The 23,529-nt window shown below is 46.6% G+C and overlaps 1 protein-coding gene across 1 annotated transcript in view; it reads right to left on the reverse strand.

Annotated features, from left to right (window-relative positions):
* tg (thyroglobulin) overlaps positions 1-23,529 on the reverse strand; it is a 475,922-nt gene that overhangs the window by 286,216 nt on the left and 166,177 nt on the right. Inside the window, exons 36-37 of the mRNA XM_038808459.1 lie at positions 12,216-12,359; positions 4,484-4,648 (exon numbers count right to left, since the gene is read on the reverse strand). Of these exons, the coding sequence (XP_038664387.1) occupies positions 4,484-4,648; positions 12,216-12,359 (309 nt within the window). The remainder of the gene's footprint in view (positions 1-4,483; positions 4,649-12,215; positions 12,360-23,529) is intronic.

Genomic DNA, 23,529 nt, shown 5'->3' on the forward strand with positions numbered 1-23,529 from the left:
CTCCCAACCATGCCGCAATGCGTAGCAACGTGGCAGACCTCCAATTCAAAAGTGTCCGTCGCCAAACAGTGAGGCGAAGGCCACGACATCGGCCCCCTTCGCCTCCAGCAGCTCCGGCACCCCAAAGGGTCCAGCTTCATCTCAACCCCTACAATCCACGATAAGTTCCCGAAAACCACCTGCCAAAAGCTCTCCAACTCCTCACATCCCCAGAACACATGGGCATGGTTCACTGCCCCCTCCACTCAATTCTTTTAAATAACAGTTTATCTTTAACCTTCTTTCACCTTTATAAATACTGCTTCACGTGTCAACATTTGCCATAGATTTCACTGAGCTGTAAGGATGAAATCCACGTTCTGTGGTTGCATCAGAAAAGGCCAAATTGAAAACTTTTGCTTAGTTCATCAATTGTAGCCAGCAGTAGCAGTAAAAGTGCTGCAGTTAGCTTTAGCATCCTTATGCGAAGAAAGAAAAACATTATGGATGTTCCTGGCTCTAATCGGTGGCCAATGATCCACTTTAAGAAGTGCTCAGGGGCCAACATTGGGTGAAGACACTCACCATCAAGGCTCAAATCTGAAAATGGACAAGTAACAAGTTCCTTGAGTTGAGTTCCTACAGTGCTGTGAGCACTGTAAGGGGAGAAGAGAAAATATACTTATGGGCTGTGAACATATGAAAGAGGAGGAGCTGAAATAGGCCATTTGGTCCCTCCAACCTGCTCCGCTATTCAATAAGATCTGTTTGAACTGCTTGCGTTTCACGTTCCCATCCACATCTGGGACTGGATTCTCCGATTCCGAGAACAAATGCTGACCCCTGCGTCAGAACGGTGGCGCTTTACGACTGAAAAATTGGCGCAAAATGGCCACCGATCTGGTGGGGAGCTAGCAGGCACGCAGCGCAGAGCACCGGGCTCTAGCTGCGGATACAGCCGGAGAATTGTCGAGTCTGTGGCTGTGCATGCGCACGGCGGCGGCCTGCAGTGGCCGTGCCATGCAACGTGGCGCCAGCTGCATGCGGACCCAGCCTGCCAAATAGTGACCCCCTTTGGCCAGGCTCGCCACCACTGGACCAATCCCCACCAGTGCCCCCAGCCCCTGCCAAAGCCCCCTTTGCCTGCTGTTATGAGCTAGGGTTTAGAAAACTCCAAAGTATATTATGGAGTTCACCTGACCTATAACTGTTTGTTGATTTTGGCAAGGATGAGCACAAGAGCCTGCCTTTCAGGTGTTATTCAATAGGCTTCTTTGGCGCTTTCAATCAAAAAACAAGCATTATTCTAAGAATTTAGTTAACATTTGTATAAACACATACAGCAAGAACTTTTATCAATTACAAACACAAATACCCCACAGAGCTACAGTAATGTCTGTATAACACTTAATGAATTCCTCCTTAACTGTTCCAATTCAGTAACAAAATCCAAGTAAAACCAGAAACCCCTTTTCAAAGGCATGGCCCAGCACACGGCATTCTCAGTGGTGTAAGACTGTTGCCGTTGTTATTGACACTTTGTTCCCCTTTTCAAACAGCAGGTTTGAATTCCTTCCAGAAAGCAATTATCTCTTTTAAGTTATCAAGCTGTCTGGAAACAGCTTTTAAAATGAAGATAGAGAGATACTTCTTTCAACCTGTGCAGTTCAAACCAGTCCAAAACTCAAAGCAAAAGCAAAAACTCTTACCCGATGGAAGAGGTTGGAAGAGAGAATAACCCGGGCGGGAGGGGTCTTTGATTATGCTGTCCACATTCCCAAGACAGTGGGAGATGTAGACAGAGTCAATGGATGGGCGGCAGCTTCACGTGATGGACTGGGCTGTGTTCACGACTCTCTAGTTTCTTACGGTCTTGGGCCGAGCAGTTGCCATACCAAGCTGTGATGCAGCCAAATAGGATACTTTCTATGGTACACCTGTAAAAATTGGTAAGAGTCACTGTTGGACATGCCAAATTTCCTTAGTTTCCTGAGGAAGTATAGGCACTGTTGTGCTTTCATGGCCGTAGCTTCGACGTGGGTGGGTAAACCAGGACAGATTGTTGGTGATGTGCACACCTAGGAATTTGAAGCTATCAACCATCTCCACCTTGGCACCATTGATGCAGACAGCAGTTTTATAAAATACTTTGCTTCCTGAAGTCAATGACCAGCTCTTTAGTTTTGCTAGCGTTGAGGGAGAGATTGTTGTCATTACACCACGGCACCAGGTTCTCCATCTCCCTCCTGTACTCTTGACTCATTGTTGTTTGAGATCCGACCCAGTACGGCATTTCATCAGCAAACTTGTAGGTGGAGTTGGAGCCAGGTTTTGCCACACAGTCGTGTGTGTGTGTGTAGTACAGTAGGAGGTTGAGTACGCAGCCTTGCAGGGCCCTGGTATTGAGGACTATAGTGGAGGAGGTGTTGTTGTTTATCCTTACTGATTGTGGTCTATGGGTCAGGACGTCGAGGATCCAGTTGCAGAGGGAGGAGCCTAGTCCTAGGTTTTGGAGTTTTGATATGAGGTTGGCTGGGATTATGGTGTTGGAGGCGGAACTGTAGTCAAGGAATAGGAGTCTGATGTAGGAGTCTTTGTGCTGATGCTCCAGAAATGAATGTAGGGCCATTAGGATGGTGTCTGCTGTGGACCAGTTGTGGCAGTATGCAAATTACAGTGGATCAAGGCATTCTTGGAGTATGGAGTTGATGTGTCTCATCACCAACCTCACGAAGCCCTTCATAATGATCGATGTCAAGGCCAATGGAGGGTCGTCATTGAGGCACATTGCCTGGTTCTTCTTTGGCACCGGTATGATGGTGGTCTTCTTGATGCACGTGGGAACCTCGGAATGGAGTAGGAAGAGGTTGAAGATGTCCAAGAATACACCCACCAGTTGGTCCATGCAGGACTTGAGTGCACGACCAGGGACTCCATCAGGACCCGTTGCTTTCTCAGGGTTCACTTTCAAGAAGGCTGATGGAAGCTGTGACAATAGATATGGATGTGTCTGAGGCTGCTGGGGCAGTTGCCAATGGTTTGTTGGTTTCCTGCTCGAAAGGAGCATATAATGCATTGATTTCATCGGGGAGGGGTGTGCTGCTGCCGGAGGTTCTACTCGGCTTTGCTTTGTAGCACGTCATGTTGTCTAAGCCTTGCCACAACCGACAAGAGTCCGTGTCATTAGTCTGTGACTATTCGCGTAGTCTGGTATTGTCTCTTGGCATCCTGATGGCTTTGCGGAAGTCATACCTGAATTTCTTGCATAGGTCAGGGTTGCCTGTCTTGAACACCTCAGACCTGGCTTTAAGTAGGGAGTGAATCTCCGTGGAAATCGTGGTTTCCGGTTGGGGAGTGTACGTACTACCTTCTTTGGCACACAATCTTCTATACATTTGCTGATGAAGTTTGTGATGGTGGTGGCATATTCAGTTAGGTTGGCTGCTGAGTTGTTGAATATGCACCACTCCACTGACTCTAAGCAGTTGCATAGGAGTTTTTCTGTTGCCTCCTTCCAGCATTGCACGACCTTCTTAACCGGATTCTCCCGCTTATGTTTCTGCTTGTATGCCGGGAGAAGGAGCACCATTTTATGGTCTGATTTTCTGAAGTGCGTTCGGGGGATGGATTGGTAGATGCCCTTGATGTTTGTGTAGCAGTGGTCAAGGATGTTGTCGCCCTGGTGGGACAGGAGATGTGTTGGCGGAATTTTGGCAGTATGCTCTTGAAGTTGGCTTGGTTGAAGTCCACGGCCATGATGAACAAGGCCTCCGGGTATTCTGTTTCATTGGTCTCACCAATGCCCTGTATAACTGATGCATAACATCCTTGTTTTTATGTTCAATTCCTCTCTTGATAAAGGATAGTATTCCATTAGCCTTTTTAATTACTTGCTGTACCTACATACTAACTTTTGCGACTCATGCACGGCACCTATATTCCTGTGCGCCTTGAATTCTGAAGTAGTTCTCTGTTTAAGTAATACTTTACGTTTTCATTCTTCCTTCCAAAATGAGCATCCTCACATTTTCCCACATTTTGGGCTGGATTCTCCTGCCCCTCCCACCGCAAGAATGCCATGGGCGAGCTGCGTACAATGGAGGACTCCATTGACTTTGGGCGGGATTCTCCAGTCGCCGGCAAACCCGGCCGGAGCTTCCCGCCCTATACTTCCGAGTGCCGAGAAATATATTGGGGGGGGGGGGGGGGGGGGGGGGGGGGGGGGAAGGCCAGGGAATCATACCACTTACATTCTCTTCACAACATACTTTCCAACCTATCTTAGTGTCACCTGCAAGTTTAGTGACCATGCCTCCGCTCCCCTCATCTAAGTAATTGATATAAACTTGTAAAAACTGAGACCCCAGTCACGACCTCTGTGGGACTCTATTCATAACACCCTGCTTTGTGGGGCGCAAAAATTAAAATGGTGTCAAATAAATAATAAATAATAAATAAATATAAATAACGTAATAAATAAACGTGCACTGTTGAGAGAACTCACCCTTCTTGTAGTAAATCTCTTCTGCTGCTTCCTTGAGCAGGATTCGACAGTCATGGCCTTGTAGTCCATGTCGGCAGCTGTGCGTGTCAGGGTAAAAGAGGCATCGGACCCCCGATGGCTGAGGCTGAAGAGAAACTGTGACACAGGCACGGCTGGAAACACATGCTGTCCAGGAAAGAAGCAGAAACTGGTAAGGGACAGTCGACCATTCCAACTATTCCCTTCCCTAGGTACAATAGCTGCGCATAACCCTTGGCATTCCCATTTTAATAGCAACTTCTTTGTCTGAAGTGGAGTCACAGAGAGATTCAGCAAAGGTGATAAAACCCAAACCCTACACTGAATTATTCGCCTACCCCAAGCAGCAAACCCACTCCAACACTTTTGACACACCGCAGACTAAGAGCCAGGAAGCAAAGAGTCCTTGTCCACATCAACTGAAGAAATATTGGCATCCAGCCTCACTCCGAGGCAAGAGGTAGATTTAAACTTTATATGATATTTTGACTTTGGGCATCGAATTCGAAAACAACAAAGTCATATTAAAACTTTACAATCTCTGTTTAGCCCTTAGCTGCAGTACTGTGCACAATGCTGAATATCTCACTTTCAGAAGGATGTCAAGGATTTGGACAGGGTACAAACCAGAAGATAACAGGGGTGAGGGCCTTCAATTTTGTGGAGTACTGAGATTGTTCTCCAGAGAGCAAAGAAGGTTGAGGGACATTAATAATAATAATCTATAATAATCTTTATCAGTGTCACAAGTAGGCATACATCAACACTGCAATGAAGTTACTGTGAAAACCCCCTCGTCGCCACACTCTGCCACACTGTTTTGGGTACACTGAGGGAGAATTCAGAATGATCAATTCACCTAACAAGCAGGCCCTTTGGGACTTGTGGAAGGAAACCAGAGCACCTGGAGGAAACCCACGCAGAGAGGAGAACGTACAGACATCGCACAGTGACCCAAGCCAGGAGTCGAACCCGAGTGCTAACCACTGTGCTACCATGCTACCAGTCATGGCAGACTGGTACAAAAGGTGAAGTCACACAGGTGAGCTGGCAAGGTGGACACAGAACTGGCTCGGTCACAGAGGGTAGCGGTGGAAGTGTGGTTTTCTGAATGGAAGGCTGGGATCAGTGGTGTTTCACAGGGAGCTGTGCTGGGACCTTTGTTGTTCATGGTATATAGAAATGATTTGGAGGAAAATGTAGCTGGTCGGATTAATAAGTTTGTGAATGACACATAGATTGCTGGAGGTGCAGATAGTGAAGAAGATTGGCAGAGTGCTAACCAGAATGCTACCTTGCCGCCCATGTGGAGGCGTAGATGTATAGAGGTGTTTAAAATTATTAAGGGTTTTCAATAGAGAAAGTAGGAAGAGTAATTCCTCTGGCAACTGGATTGCTGATCAGAGGTCATAGAATTAAAGAACTGGCAAAACAACGAGGGGAAACAAGGAGAAACCTCTTCATATGGCAGATTTTTAAGATAGGGAACACACCACGTGAAAGGGTCGTGAAATTAGATTCCATTGGAACATTGGACATATGTTTGAAGAGGACTAATTTGCGGGTTAGGGAACAATAGCTGAAGTATGGAGTTAAATTATTGGACAAATCCATCAACGAGACGAGACAACACAGGCACAATGGGCTGATTAACCTCCTTCTCGACCAGAAGCTTCTGTGACATTGCAAGTGGGTGCTGAGGAATCTGAAGCCTGTTTAACATTTCTCCTGATGTCTATGTCATACTGTAGCCCAAAAGTGAGTCAGGACTGTGCGTTCTAGTCTTTAAAAACGAGTATTTTCCGGAAATGTCGTCCTGCCCGCACTTTATCATGGGCCATATCACACCAATTCGACATTACATTCCTGACCCTGAGCAATCTTTGGGGAGGCTGGGCTAGGGTCAGAATGGAAAGTGGTGGATAGCCAATGGAGAATAATTAGATCCAGTTACAGGGCTTCTCCAAACTGACTGGAATTTCTAATTGGCAATGTAGGCAAGAGACATTGGTCTGGATGCAGTGAACTATGGAGGGATCATATTGGGGAGGCTGGAGGGGTGGTTGTGGTGCTGGTGGTGCTGTGACAGTGATTAATCTTGCCCAGGACACCCATACTTGCACCAGTCATGGCTGCCAGGCTATCGTACAGCCATTAGCTGTCCTGTGGAAGAGATGTTTCTCCACAATCGTAACTAGGCACCTTGGGCCATTTCAAATTTTTTTTAAATCTGATCTCTTCCTCAGAAGCATTATGAGACACCCTTTCTGCATTGCAAATTGGCAGCTCACACCTCAGCCAGTGGGGCTACTGAATATTAGTGCTTGAGGCTCCCACCCCATTGGCCCTCCAACCGCGAGAGCCTGCCTGCTGTACTTAGATAGCGAGCTTACTCCCTGCGGTTAATTGGCTTGGTCCTTCAGAACTCCAGGAGAGTGGGTCTGGAACATGCTGTGTAAGGTCAGGACCAGGAACTGAACCAGCAGCTGGGTTCCTGGCCATAATGTGGGCTTCACTGGCAGGGCTGGCATTTGTTGTCCTACTCCAGTTGCCCTGAGAATTTGATGGAAGCATTCTTTGTCACAACTGAGAGACTTGCTAAGATACTTCACAGGGTACTTAAGACTTAATTACGTAGGGCCTGCAGTCACTTTTTGCCAGTTGGGGAAAGATCATTAGTGAATCATTTGGGCTGTTATGACAATCCAAAAACTTCAAGGTTACTTTTACTGACACCAACTTTTCATTTCAAAATTTAACTTTACGGATCTGATTTAAATTCTCAAACTGTCTAGGCAGAAGTTGTTCTCTGGATTACCAGCCCTATAATATTATTACAAGATTGCTGTTACACAACCCTGATATTATGAGCCTAAAATAGGAATTGTCCATTCATCATTTCAGAATCCATAATTTAGATGTTTCAGGCGGAAAAGAGGGGGATGTAAAAGGGGTGGGGGAGTTGCACTATGGGTTATGGAGAATATCACGACTGCACTGTGGGAGGACACCTCAGCGGGCTTATGCAGCGAGGCAATATGAGTAGAACTCAGGAGCAGGAAGGGTGTAGTCACAATGTTGGGGGTTTACTACAGGCCTCCCAACGCCAGTGGGAGATAGAGGAGCAGATATGTAGGCAGATTTTGGAACTGTTTAAAAGCAACAAGATTGTTGTGGTGGGTGATTTTAACTTCCCCTACATTGACTGGGACACACTTAGTGCGAGGGGCTTGGAAGGGGCAGAGTTTGGAAGGAGCATCCAGGAGGGTTTCTTGAAACAATATGTAGATAGTCCAACTAGGGAAGGGGCTGTATTGGATCAGGTATTGGGGAATAAGCCCAACCAGATGGTCGAAGTTTCAGTAGGGGAGTATTTCGGGAACAGTGATCATAATTCAATAAGTTTTAAGGTACTGTTGGATAAAGAGTAGTCCTCGGGGGAAGATGCTAAATTCTGGGAAGGCTAATCATAACAATGTTCAGGAGCTGAAGAACCTATATTGGGGATGGGTGTTTGAGGGTAAATCAGCATCTGGCATGTGGGAGGCTTTCAAATGTCAGTTGATAGGAATTCAGGACCAGCATGTTCCTGTGAGGAAGACTGATAAGTATGGCAAGTTTCAGGAACCTTGGATAACGACGGATATTGTGAGCCTAGTCAAAAAGAAAACGGAAGCATTTGTAAGAGCTAGAAGGCTTGGAACAGACAAAGCCCATGAGGAATATAAGGAAAGTAGGAAGGAACTTAAGCAAGGAGTCAGGAGGGCTAAAAGGGGTCATGAAAAGTCCTTAGCAAACAGGTTTAAGGAAAATCCCAAGGCTTTTTACACATATATAAAGAACAAGAGAGTAGCAAGGGAAAAGGTTGGCCCACTCAAGGACAGGGGAGGGAATCAATGCGTAGAACCAGACGAAATGGACGAGGTAAAGAATGAGTACTTTGCATCAGTATTCACCAAAGGGAAGGACTTGGTGGATGATGAGTCTGGGGAAGGGTGTATAGATAGTCAGGGTCACATTAAGATCAAAAAGGAGGAGGGGTTGAGCGTCTTAAAAAACATTAATGTAGATAAGGCCCCAGGGCCTTATGGGATCTACCCCAGAATACTGAGGGATGCAAAGGGGGAAATTGCTGGGGCCTTCACAGAAATCTTTGTATGGTCACTGGTGAGGTTCCAGAGGACTGCAGATTAGCTAAAGTTCCTTTATTTAAGAAGGGTAGCAAGGATAATCCAGGAAATTACAAGCCGGTGAGTCTTATGTCAGTGGTTGGGAAATTATTGGAGAGGGTTCTTCGAGACTGGATTAACTCCCATTTGGAAGCAAATGGACATATTAGCGAGAGGCAGCATGGTTTTATGAAGGGGAGGGCATGTCACACTAACTTGATCAAGTTTTTCAAGGAAGTGACGGAGATAATTGACGAGGATAGGGCAGCGGATGTTGTATACATGGACTTCAGTAAGACCTATGACAAAGTCCCTCATGGCAGACTGGTACAGAAGGTGAAGTCACACGGGGTCAGAGATGAGTTGGCAAGATGGTACAAAACTGGGTCGGTCGAGAGTTGGCAAATGAAGTTTAATCCAGACAAATATGAGGTAATGCATTTTGGAAGGTCTAATACAGGTGGGAAATGTACAGTAAATGGCAGAACCCTTAAGAATTGACAAGCAGGGGGATCTGGGTGTACAGGTCCACAGATCACTAAAAGTGGCAACACAGGTGGAGAAGGTAGTCAAGAAGGCATACACCAGGTCTCCCTCTGTCAGTGACGGGTCGGGTACAGGCGGTTAAAATGAACGTGTTGCCGCGATTTCTGTTTATTTTTCAATGTCTGACGATTTTCCTGCCAAAGGCTTTTTTCAGAGAGATGGAGGGAAGGATTACGTCATTCATATGGGGAGGGAAGGTGGCCAGAGTTAGAAAGGTGCTATTACAGAGGGGAAGGCAGGCAGGGGGTTTGGTCTTCCGAACCTGATGTATTACTACTGAGCAGCGAATGTGGGGAAGGTGCGGAGCTGGGTCAGAGGGGTTGATTCCCAGTGGGTCAGAATGGAGGAGAGTTTGTGCAGGGGGTCAGCACTAGCAACAGCGCCGCTCCCGATAGCCCCGGGGAAGTACTGAGAGAGTCCGGTAATAATAGCTTCATTGAAAATTTGGAGGCAGTTCCGCCAACACTTCAGGTTGGGGGCAGGGTCAAGGGAAATGCCGACTCGGGGGAACCACAGATTTGAGCCAGGTAAGTGGGATGGAAATTTTTGGAAATGGGAGGAGAAGGGGATTAAAACACTAAAAGATTTGTTTCTTAGGGGTCGGTTTGCAGGATTGAAGGAGCTGGAAGCGAAGTATGGGCTGGAGCTGGGGGAAATGTTTAGATACATGCAGGTTCAAGATTTTGCTAGAAAGGAGATACAGAGCCTCCCGGTGGAGCCGGCCTCCACATTGCTGGAGGAGGTGCTGACAACAAGGGCACTGGAGAAGGGGGTTGTGTCAGCGGTCTATGGAGCTATTTTGGAGGAGGAGAAGGCACCGCTGGAAGGGATCAAAGCAAAGTGAGAGGAAGAGTTGGGAGAGGAATTGGAGGAGGGGTTCTGGTGTGAGGTGCTCCGGAGAGTGAATTCCTCCACCTCGTGCACGAGGTTGGGGCTGATGCAGCTGAAGGTGGAATACAGAGCACACCTCACAAGGGCGACGATGAGCCGATTCTTCAAAGGAGTAGAAGAAGTGTGAGAACGTTGCGAGGGGGGCCCCGCAAATCACGTTCATATGTTTTGGTCCTGTCCAAAGCTAGAGGATTACTGGAAGGAGGTTTTTAGGATAATTTCTAAAGTGTTGCATGTGAAACTGGACCCGGCCCCCCGGCAGGTCATATTCGGGGTGTCGGACCAGCCAGGTGTGGAGGCAGATGTTGTAGCCTTCGCCTCGTTGATCAGCCGAAGGCGGATCCTGATGGGATGGAGAGCAACCTCTCTACCCTGTACCCTGGTATGGCAGGGGGACCTGTTGGAATTCTTGACTCTTGAGAAGGTTAAGTTTGAACTGAGGGGAAGGACAGAGGGGTTCTATAATTCATGGGCATTATTAATTATGCACTTTCAAGAACGGGATAACATCGAACATTAGTTGGGGGGGGTGGGTGGGAGGGGGGGCAATGGGTGTTAATGGGGGCTATGGAGTATTCCTGATTCCTTTTTGTCAGTTGTTTATGTGAACATGTGGGTGAATGTTTGGGGTTTGGTGGGAGGATGGGATTGTTGTTATTGATATGGGGATTGCCATATTTGTTACTGATTATTGATTATTGTTGTTGGGTGTAAATTGGGGAGAAAATGTGAAAACGAGGCGAATAAAGAAATATTTTTTAAAAAAAGAAGGCATACACCATGCTTGCCTTCATAGGCCGGGTTGAGTATTGAGTATCAAAATTAGCAAGTCATGCTGCAGCTGTACAGAACTTTAGTTAGGCCACACTTGGAATATAATGTTCAATTCTTTTCACCACACCATCAGATGGCTTTGGAGAGAGTACAGATGAGGTTGAGGCTGCTTGGTATGGAGGGCATTAGCTATGATGAGATGTTGGATAAACTCGGTTTGTTCTCACTGGAACAAAGGAGGTTGAGAGGTAACATGTTGGAAGTCGACAAAATTATGAGGGGCATGAACAGAGTGGATAGTAAAAAGCTTTTTCCCAGGGTGGAAGAGTCAATTACTAGGGGCCATAGGTTTAAAGTGCAAGGGCAAAGTTTAGAGATATGTGATGTAAGTTTTTTTATGCAGAGGATAGTGGGTGCCTGGAACTCCCTGCCGGAGGGGGTGGTGGAAGTAGGTACGATAGTGACATTTAAGAGAAGTCTTGAAAATACATGAATAGGATGCGAATAAAGGGATACGGACCTCGGAAGTGGAGAAGGTCTTAGGTTAGGCAGGCAGCATGGTCGGCGCAGACTTGGGGGGGGGGGGGCGGCGAAGGGCCTGTTCCTGTGCTGTACTTTCCTTTGTTCTTTGTTCTGAATCATAGAATCATAGGATTTACATTGCAAAAGGAGGCCATTCAGCCATCGAGTCTGCACCGGCCCTTGGAAAGAGCACCCGACCCAAACCCACACTCTACCCTATCCCTGTAACCCCACCTAACCTTTTGTTTTGGACAGCAAGGGCAATTTAGCATAGCCAATCCACCTAACTTGCACATCTTTGGACTGTGGGAGGGAACCGGAAAACCCGGAGGAAACCAGACACGGGTAGAACGTGCAGACCTCGCACAGACAGTGACCCAAGCTGAGAATCAAACCAGGGACCCTGCAGCTGTGAAGCTACTGTGCTAACCACTGTGTTACCGCGCTGCCCCACAATGCACCCCACTGCACCCCACAAAAAGGTAGAAATTAAATAGAAAAAAATGAACTAAATTTACCCACAAAAACACGCATTAATCTGCCTGTCCGTAATGAGTTGTCCTTTGAATAGAAATCTGACTTTTGTTAGAGATCTTCCCTCAATGCAAACACAATGAACACAGTCTCAGCGCTTACTGGGAACTTAAGAGCTATTAGACAGGGTCAATGTGTTAAGTAAGATGTTGAATAAATTCAGCATCACCTCTCATACATACATATAGGGCACTATCTTCTTTTGACAAAGTCATTCTCTAATATCAATATAGCATGAAGTTCCTTCTCATAGAGATCGACTATTTGTGTATATTCACCTGACAGACACCGGTCCCTGGCATTGTTCCTGAAATCTTTAGTCATCACAGAAGTGTCGCTATCAATGTGTAAAACATCGAAGGAGGTTATTGTGGGATCAAGGTCTGGAGACGTCTTGAGGATGTGCCAGTTATTCAGTGACACTGCAATCAAACCATAAGATTAAAATCAATGATAAGCTAAAAATATATTGACTGTCACAGAACTTAAATATAAGACTGGATTCTCCGTTCCTGACACTAAGTGTTGACACCGGGGACAGGATTAATGGACTTCCACGACAACAAAACTGGTGCTGAAACTGGACCGGTTCAGTGACTGAGGAGGGGCTAGCACCGGTGCCACGTGGAACACAATCGATTCCAATGAAAAAGAGTACCAGATTCGGTGTGTCCGTGATTGACACTCAGGAGGCTGACAAGCTGCAGCCCCATAAACACATTACAATCCCCACACACGCATCCCAAGCAACAAGGTGGCACTGGTTGTGTTGGAGCTCTCCCATCCCGCTGATGGGTCGGCTGGGGCCAGAGGGTACCTGGAGGGGCACCCATATGACCTGTGGCCCTAAGTTCACAGTGAGCAGTCAGTGGCATGCGCAGCTGCATGGCTGTCTTGCAGCCCGCGGCAATGGTGCTCGATGCCTGTCCACCCCGACTCCACAACCCACCTCCTGGTCATCCCATGCTACACCCACCAACCTTGGCAGAAGCCCCCCCCCCCCCTCCTGCACTGCCAGTGCCAGCAAATTATGGCAATGTTGGACGCTTTCCATACCCCCCCTCTCTCCCTCATCAGCCACGACACCGATTTTACAATTTTTAAAAGCACAAGTAAAAGCGCCATCGAGTATTTGGCCCAACAAAGGCAGAGCACGTGGAGTCCCCGGACAATACCAGGCCAGGCCCGCTAATGATAAGCAAACGGTGTTTACTGTACGTGCGTTCCAGAACGCATTAGCGCCACTGTCGAGGTGACAGAGAATTGCGATTTGTCATCAAATCAATGCCAGTCACAATTTTGGCGTTGGGGGACAGATTTTCTGCCCCATTGTGTTTCTCAATTTCGGCGTCAGCTGACGGAGAATCCCACCCAGATGCTTTCATTCCTAAGAGGTGTTGAGAATGGTGTGTGATATGTTTCAGCTTTGTCTCCTTAATGGTAAAGGTCTTCTCAAATCGACATGTATAATGGGCGAAAGAAAAGGTGAACAGAGAGAGAGAAAGAGAGGAGAAAAAACAAAGAAGAGAAAGAAAAAGAAATGGAAAGAAATTTATCATTCAGACCAAAAATGTAATTAGTTTACATAAGTATCATGATTACTGATTGGTTTAGTGACTTCCTTCCAGTGCATCATACAGATCAGGGCGATGTCTCCAAAGTGGAAACCACAGGGATGTTCAGGCACCTACAGTGAGACTAAAATGAATTGACCACACCCTGACTTCCAGGAAAGTCAGGAGCTTAGGATGCAATGCATTGAGATTCCTGTTCTTCCATACATGCTTTTGGTGACAGAGCAGAACTGAAGAGTCTCATCCTTAGAGATACGAATTGCAATTTAAAAAGTTTAAATAGGTATTTTTTTTTCAGATTGGAGCAAGGTAGAACATTTCTGTTCTGGGAGGATCAGCGCTGGGGAAACTGTTATTCATAATTTACATACAGTTTGGACTTAGAAACAAGGAACAAGACAGCAATAGAAAATTGAAGACCGGACAGTTAAGTTAAATAAACTTTAATGTAGGGAAATGAGAGGTGATACACTTTGGTAGGAAAGATAGAAATCACTTATGTCTGAAGAAATTAGGAACAGAATGGGGTCAAACAGGAAAGAGATTTGGAATACAGGTGAAAGGTGAACTAATCAGCTCGGCTAGCAATTGAAATGCTATCAAAGCCCTGGGTTTTATTTCTAGGAGTGTAGAATTCAAAAGTAGTGAAGTTGGACTTGTAGAGAACCCTGGGTCAGGTCACATTTAGAGTGCTGAGCATAATGTTAGTCTCCATGCTGTAAAGAGACACAAAATGCACTGGAGAAAGTGCAATGATAATTTATAAAACTTGTATCAGAATTGAGAGATTACAGCTATTGGGAGAGATTGAACAGGTCGGTCCTTTTTCAAAGAATTAGAAGTGACTTGATAGATGTGGTACATGTGGAACTGGGCTGGACTTTACGTGGCACCATATTTCCTGCAATCCAAATGATTAAAAGGTTGGCATGGAACCTATCCACTAGAAAAGCTAGTTTCCTTGCAGCCATTTGATGCTGGAAGAAAAATGAATTGTCTCTGGGTGAGACCTCTGCCCCCACCTTGGGAGGAAATCCAGCTTTAGAGTGCTGCTGGCCAATATGATTGGCCAACAGATCCAGCATACCAATATACAAATTAGGAAAAGGAGTAGGCCATTCAGCCCCTCAAGCCCTGCCATTCATAAGGTCATGGCTGATCTGATTGTGGCCTCAACCCCACATCTTGCCTAGCCCTTTGACTTCCTTGTTGGTCAAGAATCTATATACCAGGGCAGCACGGTGGCCTAGTGGTTAGCACAGCTGCCTCACGGCGCTGAGGTCCCAGGTTCGAACCCGGCTCTGGGTCACTGTCCGTGTGGAGTTTGCACATTCTCCCCGTGTCTGCGTGGGTTTCGCCCCCACAACCCAAAAATGTGCAGAGTAGGTGGATTGGCCACACTAAATTGACCCTTAATTGGAAAAAATAATTGGGTAATCTAAATTTATAAAAAAAGGAAAAAAAAGAATCCATATACCTATGCCTTAAAAATATTCATTGAACCTGCCTCCACCACTCTCTGGGGAAGAGAGTTCTAAACATTCAGAACCCTCCGAGACTCATCTCCATTTTAAATGGGAGACCCCTTTGTGAATCTGTGTCTCTCCATCAAGGGGAACATCATTTTAGCATCCACCCTGTCAAGTCCCATCAGGATATTATGGGCGGAAATGCCCAACCTACTTCGGGACCAGAATTTCCCGCCCAAGGTCAATAGGCCTTTTGCTGGTCCATTGAATTCTCTGTGACGATTTTCGCACCATTGGGACTGGACGATTTAGGCCCATATACTTCAATACAATCGCCTCTCAATCTTCTAAACTCCAATGGATATAGGCCTAGCATGTCCAACCTTTCCTCGTACAGTAGCTGCCCAATGATGATTTGGAGTTGGGGACCAAGAGCAATGTGTCCAAGTTTGCAGATGACACTAAGATAAGTGGTAAAGCAAAAAGTGCAGAGAATACTGGAAGTCTGCAGAGGGATTTGGATAGGTTAAGTGAATGGGCTAGGGTCTGGCAGATGGAATACAATGTTGACAAATGTGAGGTTATCCATTTTGGTAGGAATAACAGCAAACGGGATTATTATTTAAACAATAAAATATTAAAGCATGCCGCTGTGCAGAGAGACCTGGGTGTGCTAGTGCATGAGTCACAGAAAGTTGGTTTACAGGTGCAACAGGTGATTAAGAAGGCAAAGGGAATTTTGTCCTTCATTGCTAGAGGGATGGAGTTTAAGACTAGGGACGTTATGTTGCAATTGTATAAGGTGTTAGTGAGGCCACACCTGGAGTATTGTGTTCAGTTTTGGTCTCCTTACTTGAGAAAAGACATAGTGGCACTGGAGGGTGTCCAGAGGGGATTCACTAGGTTAATCCCAGATCTGAAGGGGTTGGATTATGAGGAGAGGTTGAGTAGACTGGGACTGTACTCATTGGAATTTAGAAGGATGAGGGGGGATCTTATAGAAACATTTAAAATTATGAAGGGATTAGATAGGATAGATGTGGGCAGGTTGTTTCCACTGGTGGGTGAAAGCAGAACTAGGGGACATAGCCTCAAAATAAGGGGAAGTAGATTTAGGACTGAGTTTAGGAGGAACTTCTTCACCCAAAGGGTTGTGAATCAAGGAATTCCTTGCCCAGTGAAGCAATTGAGGCTCCTTCATTAAATGTTTTTAAGGTAAAGATAGATAGTTTTTTTGAAGAATAAAGTGATTAAGGGTTCTGGTGTTCGGGCCGGAAAGTGGAGCTGAGTCCACAAAAGATCAGCCATGATCTCATTGAATGGCGGAGCAGGCTCGAGGGGCCAGATGGCCTACTCCTGCTCCTAGTTCTTATGTTCTTATGTTAACCCCTTAAACCCTGATCCCAGGTATCAGCCGAGTGAACCTTCCCTGAACTGCTTCTAAAGTATTTATAGCCCTTTTTTTAAAATAAGGAGACCAAAACTATACTCAGTACTCTAGATGTGGACTCACAACACCCTGTACAACTGGAACAAAGAATCCCACTTTTTAATATTCCAATCTCCTTGCAATTAATAACAACAACTAATTTGCCTTCCTAATCACTTGTTGCACCTGCACACTAAAGTTTCCTGATTCAAGTACCAAATCCCTCTGTACCTCTGAGTTTTGCAATCTCTCGCCACCAAAATACCATGTTGCTTCTCTATTCTTCCTGCCAAAGTGGACAAGTTCACATTTTCCCACACTACTATTTCTGCCAGATTTTTCCTATTTATATTTCTTTGCAGGCTCCTTATGTCCGCTTCACAAATTACTTTCCCACCTATCTTTGTGTCATCAGTACATTTATCAATGATACATTTGCTCCTTTCATCAAAGTCATTGATATAAACTGTAAACAGTTGAGACCCCAGCGCTGATTCCTGTGACACTCCATTCGCCACACCTTGCCAATCTGAAAAAGCCCCATTTATCCCTACTCTCTTCTTTCTAATGGCTAACACATCTTCTATACATGCTAATGTGTCATCCCAAGCCTTGAGCTCTTATTTTGTGCAGTAACCTTTGATGTAGCTCAAGGGGATTTTGGAAAATTAGAACAAATGCATCTACTATCTCAGCAGCCACTTCTCTTAATACCCTAAGATAAAGTCCATCAGGACTTGGGGACCTATCAGCTTTTATTTCTAATAATGCTCTCTGTACCCTTTCCTGGTGATTGCAATTGTTATACAATCCTCCCTCCTTTTCACCTACTCATTCACAATTATTTCTGGGATGTTATTTGTATAATCTGCACTGAAAACAGGTGCAAAATATCAGTTCAATTCATTCACCATTCCTTTATTTTCCATTATTAATTCCCCATTCCCCTCTCTAGAGGACGAACACTCACTTTATTTACTCACTTCCTTTTTAAATACCCGTAGAAACTCTTATTATCTGTTTCCATATTTCTAGCTAGCTTTCTCTCCTACTCTAATTTTTCCCTCCCTATTAATCTTTTAGTCATTCTTTGCTGTTCTTTATATTTCTCTAATATCCTGACCTGCTACTCACCTTTGTGGAATTCTACACTTTTTATTTCAATTTTAACTTCTTTTGTTAGCCACGGAAGGTGCTTCCTTCCCTTTGTCTTTCTTTCTCACTGGAATGTATATTTTCTAAGTCTTGTGAAATATCTCCTTAAATGTCTGCCTATTGCTTCTGACCTATTGCATAACCTAAGTTCCCAGTTCACTTTAGTTAGCTCTGTCTTCATGCCCCCATAATTGTCCTTATTTAAGTTTAAAACACTTTAGAATTTAGAACATAGAACAGTACAGCACAGAACAGGCCCTTCGGCCCTCGATGTAGTGCCGAGCAATGATCACCCTACTCAAACTCACGTATCCACCCTATACCCGTAACCCAACAACTCCCCCTTAACCTTACTTTCTTGTGCTAGGTCCATTCCTCTCTCCCTCAAACTGAATGTGAACTTCAACCATATTGGTAGTGATGCAGTGGACTCAGGCTGAAGTCCACTGAACGGCACATTTAGCGGCTGTTTCTCAGCGGCTGCAGTGGGAAGAAAAATCCCGCTATCCAACTGCATTTTGCCCATTTTTGGCCTCGGGAAGTTTCTCCCAGCAGAGGCCGCCCTTGGTGGGATTTCCTGCTGGCGAGCTGAAGCTCACCAACAGGAAAGGCGCCTCATAGATTGGGGCACCATTTCTGAAGGCTGGCCCGAACTTTCTCCCTCTTCAGGCCCCTCTCCCCACTCTTTAAACCCCCCCCACCCCTCAACCCCGCAGCCTTGGGTAGGACCTCGGAAACTTCAGCTCACTCCCCCTCTATCTGGCAAGGCCCCGCCCGAGCCTAACATCTGGCAGTGCCAACCTGACACCTGAGCATCCTGCCAAAGTGGCACTACCAGGATGCCCGGATGGCACAGGAGCGGTAAAGGTAAAATCCCCATATTCCCAGATGACCATCGGCAGCTTTCCCCTTTGAGAGGGAGAACTGACTGGTAGTGGTTTATCCTGAGGATCCCCAGATCTCAGGTAAGGGGCAAAGGCAGGGCCTTCTAGAATAACATCAGCCGGTACGGAAATTGAACCCGCGATGCTGGCCTTATTCTGCATGTCAAACCAGCTGTGTAGCCCACTGAGCTAAACCAGCTCCCCATGGTAAGTAGCACTGCTGCCTCATAGCGCCAGGGACCCAGGTTCAATTCTGGCTTTGGGAGACATCTGCGTGGAGTTTGCACTTTCTCCCTGTATCTGCGTGGGTTTCCTCTGGGTGTTCAGATTTCCTCCCAAAGGTATGTCTGCGGTATCAACTGGTCCTGGCAGGCAAACACCGGCGAGGGAGTGGGTGCTGGGTTTGAGTGATCGGGTGGGGGGGTCTGTCCCCTGGTATGGGTAAATTAGCAGCAGAGGCAGAATGTGGCTCTTAAATAGCTATTAATCGGCCACTTAAGGGCTTCAATAGTTCCAAGGGTGGGCGGGCAGACTGACATTTTCCCACCCACTGTAAAATGGGAAATTGGTCTGGTGGACCGGAAGGTGGTGGGAATGCAACGTGTTGCATTTTACAATGTCAACCGCAAGCCTACTTTCACTGGTCAGTTTGCATGAGTTCCTACAGCTCCATGAGCTATAAGATTGGCCTCATCAGAAAGTTCATAAATTGGGCCCAGGCCATTTCCTCACCATACAAGCTTGATGCTGAAATAGGGGGCATCAAAACTATCCTGCAGGATAATGGCTACCCCAATCATTTCATTTCTCGCTGTTTACCGCCAGAATGGGCCTCAGGTCACCACTCTTCAGCCTGAAAAGTGCAAACTCTACCTGAAATTACCCTCGCAGGGTAAGGCGACTCAAAACCCTGAGCAACAGGTCAAGCTAGATGCTTCACACCACAATTATGCAAAAGCAACATGAATGGTATTTCCACTAACAGAGTCCTGCTGTCAAGCCAGAAAAGCATTCTGTCTCCCCTGAAGGATGACAATGGGTTAATTCTTTGAGATTCTTCTGGAGTTACAAATTTCGATGGGAGCAGAGAACCATTGCTCAATTTGAAGTAAGGCGCAATAAACATTTGTGCCCCACACCGACAATGGGGGAAGACATAAGCGCCCGATGACCTCAAGAATCAGACGATGGAAGGAGATGAGCTCCAATGTGGTGTTAATATAAGAATCAGAGGTGTCAGCCTGGCCTCTGAGGTCAAATATCAGCAGGAAAAAGGCAACTTGTGTCGTTCACAGAAAACGGTTTAAAAAGGGGAATATCAAGGATGAGATCATAAGGGTTGGAGTATTGCCAAATTTGGAGGATGAGCAGAAATGGCATAAATGGAAACAGAAATCCGAGGAAACCACTGTTACTGCAGGCAGCCAAGGACGTCGGCAGGGTCTGGTCAGTTCCACCGAGGAACCTACAATGCCATGTGAAGTATTAAGTTAGGATATAAAGTTAGATATTGAGTTCGGAGACCGTGCGGGGATTTAGCCTTTAATAGGACAGAGTTCCGGGTAACGTAACTTCGGTTATAACTGTACTTTCTGATTGCTGAGTGCGAACTTTCCATGAGCCCTGTGGGTAATTCAATAAAGCACTTGTAAATTATCAGAAGAAACTTGTCTCCTTGGTCATTTTGTTCAAGCAGTACACTTGTCAATCTGATGTCATGATTTAGAGTGCGGGGAGGGTCTCTGAGGGCAAAAGGGCACCCGCCCTACACCCCAACAAATGAGTGTATGAATTTCAATGCCAGTGCAACTCCAGGTCTGTAAGTCATATGTCCCAACGGCTGGTAAATTGTATCAAATTTGGTTATTCGCAATAGGCAGAGTAATGACTGTACTCAACCAACCCATGCTTGCAAAACTCAGGAATATAACGCCAGGATACAAATATACATTTGAGCATCACCCAGGGATGCAGATTGCGAATGCAAATGCGTTGAGCAGGTTCCCGCTGCCGACATGCCACCGTCCCCTGCCAGAATGGACAAATTTGACACCATGCTGAATTTCATGGAAAATGTCCCAGTTACCACTGTCCAGACCAGCAATTGGGTGCAAAAAGACCCGGGGCGGGATTCTCTGATCGCCGATGGTGAAATTGCATTTGCCGATCGGCCAGAGAATCCACATTTACACTGGAATCGGGGGTGGCGCCACTTTTGCAATACTCCGCCCCCTCAAAAACTGCATACTCAAGGAATACGTCGCACGCCATATGGATGGCCTCAGTACGTCAGCTGAGGCCCTCCCCCAATGCTCTGCCTCCGATGGGCTGAGTCCCAGATGGCGTGGGGCACGTGTGCTCACAACTTTCAGGGACTTCGCATCGCAGCTGCGGACTGTGCCCAGCGCTGCCACAGTCGGGGAGCAGCCGTTCTGCTGGCAGGGGGTGTTCGGGGGTGGGGGTGGGGGGAATGTGGGGGGGGGTGGCGAGGGAGGTTACAATGGGGAAGCTTTTGGCAAGCCAGGTCCACACGCATCTGGCGCCATGTTGCACAGCGCGGCCGCTGCAGGCTGCCGCTATGCGTATGCGCGGCCACGGACCCGGACATTCTGCGTCCATATCCAAAGGTAAACCGGCGGCTTTAAGGTGCGCAGCTGCTAGAACCCCACCGGGCGGAGGATCGGTGCAGAGGCGGCGCCGGCTTTCTGGTCATAAGAACGGACGGATCTGGAGGACATAGCCACAGAATCGGAGAATCCAGCCCCCAATGTTATCAAAAGTCCTCCACGTGGTATTGTACGAAGAACGGCACTGAATTCTGCCCGAAGATGTGCGGCTCTTTGCGACCAAGGTTTGGAATGCATTGTCGAGGACTACATTCTCCTGTGGGGGCCTGCGTTGTGGTCCCTTACCAAGGCCGAGACCCCATATTATGGGATTTACAGAATAGGCACCCAGATGTCTCAAAAATGACAATACTGACCCATAGTTACATGTGGTGGCCCGGCCTGGATGGAGAAATAGAAAAGCTGGCTCAGCAATACAACATCTGCCAAGAGCAGCAGAAACATCCGCCCGCTGCGCAACTTCACCTTCGGGAATGGCCGGGCTGCTGATGTCGCTGGGCCTTTCCAGGGGTCCATGTTCCTGCTTATAGTAGATGCACATTTTAAGTGGCTGGAAGTCCAGTAAATGTCCTCCACCATATCAAAAGCGACGGTCGAGAAGCTCCGGCTCTCTTTAGCACGCATGGCATTCCGGAGGTGCCAGTTACAGATGACGGCACCTCATTTACCAAAGTATTTGACGGTTTTATGTTTTATTGATGCGTGTGGACCCGGCTTGCCAAAAGCTTCCCCATTGTAACCTCCCTCGCCACCCCCCCCCACATTCCCCCCACCCCCACCCCCGAACACCCCCTGCCAGATGTGGGTGTACCACATCTGCATGGCCTCGTACCACCTGTCCTCAAATGGGATGACCGAAAGGGTGGTGCAAACTTTTCAAAGAGGCTTACAGGAGCAGACGTCCGGGTCCTTGGACACAAAGCTGTCTAGGTTTCTATTTTGCCCAGGTGCAGGTTCTCCGTGCCAGAGATCAGGCCCGGTGATGCCCTTCCCTAATGAGGTGGGGTGAGGAGGGGCACGAGGATTTCATAATCGGTAAGTTGAGGCAGTGGGGAGGAGGGGGCGGGGGTGGGATCCAGAGGCTACGGTTGGTGTAGAAAGATCGGGAAAACATTTAGAAATGGCTTGTCAGTGCAGGAATTGAAGCTAAGTTCGGCCTTGGCAGGGCATTCCTCATTGAGGCCGGAAATAAAAACGGAATCCCGTTTGATAGCGGGGTCGATTAACGCCAAGAAACGCCCCACTAACCGTACCCAGAATGGGACTTTGATTTTTTTCCCCCCCATTAAATTATGCCCCTTGTCTGTTTTCGAGAAGGAGTTAGATTTTTCTCTTGGGGCTAAAGGGATCAAAGGGATCAAATAGGGAAAGGCAGGAATAGCTGACTGAGTTGAATGCTCAGCCATGATCATAATAAATGGCAGAGCAGACTCAAAGGGTCAAATGGCCTACTCCTATTCATATTTTCCCATTTCTATGCCACTACGTGCTTATCTAATCTATATTTATACAATCTACCACTTCATAGTTGCTCCTGGGGAGGGGTAGGGGAATGACACAACTCCCACTACAGTCTTAAATCCTTTTCTATTCTTTAATATTACCCATTACATCTCCACTGCCTTCTTCCATCTCACTGAGCTAGATTCTTCCACCTTTCCCGCCGCAAAGATGCCACGGGCGAGACGCCGACTAACCTCGGGCAAGATTCTCCGCTTGGCGGGCAGACATGGCCAGCGAATCCCACCATCCTGCCCACTATCACTGAAGAGATTTCATCCTTCGTCAATGAGACTATTCCCCCTCTCCACCATTTTCACTATTTCCAGTGCACCTTGCAACCTTATAAGGACTGGGTCCATTTTTCGGAAAATATATCCCTTCCCCAATTTTATTCCTTCCTCTCACAGAAACAGTTGGGTTTGATAGGTACCAACTGCCCTCCAAAGCATCACTTAAGACATTACTCTTGATGTTTGAGTTGATTTTAATTTGTTCGCAAGGTGGGCTTTCTTGATAATGCTCATCCTCAAGTTGTAGAGGAGTTTATTTTTGAATAGTTGCAGAGTTTTGGTGATGGGGCTTTCACAGTGAGGATATGTAATGAATTCCAGCATCATGGCCTAGTGTTCAACTCAGGGGGAACTTGGGAAATACCAGTGCTATGTGCTACATTGAAGGACTTTGATGATTGCTATGTAGACAAATGTATCAGCCATCGAGAATCCACAAGCAACAATGAATTGAATCACCAGATTACATTGGTCACATGAAGAATGCAGGCATGACTACCAGACGAACTCACTGCTTTTCTTTACATTGTGCCACTGGATCTTTAACATCCATCTGAACTATCAGAAGCAGGCATTAATTATCTCATTTATTGAGGTTTACAGGAATGTTTTATGAACAGCAAAGAAAGTTCAGCCATGATCTAATTGAATGGCGGAGCAG

This window comes from Scyliorhinus canicula, chromosome 10, assembly GCF_902713615.1.
Source record: "Scyliorhinus canicula chromosome 10, sScyCan1.1, whole genome shotgun sequence".
NCBI classification, from domain to species: domain Eukaryota; kingdom Metazoa; phylum Chordata; class Chondrichthyes; order Carcharhiniformes; family Scyliorhinidae; genus Scyliorhinus; species Scyliorhinus canicula.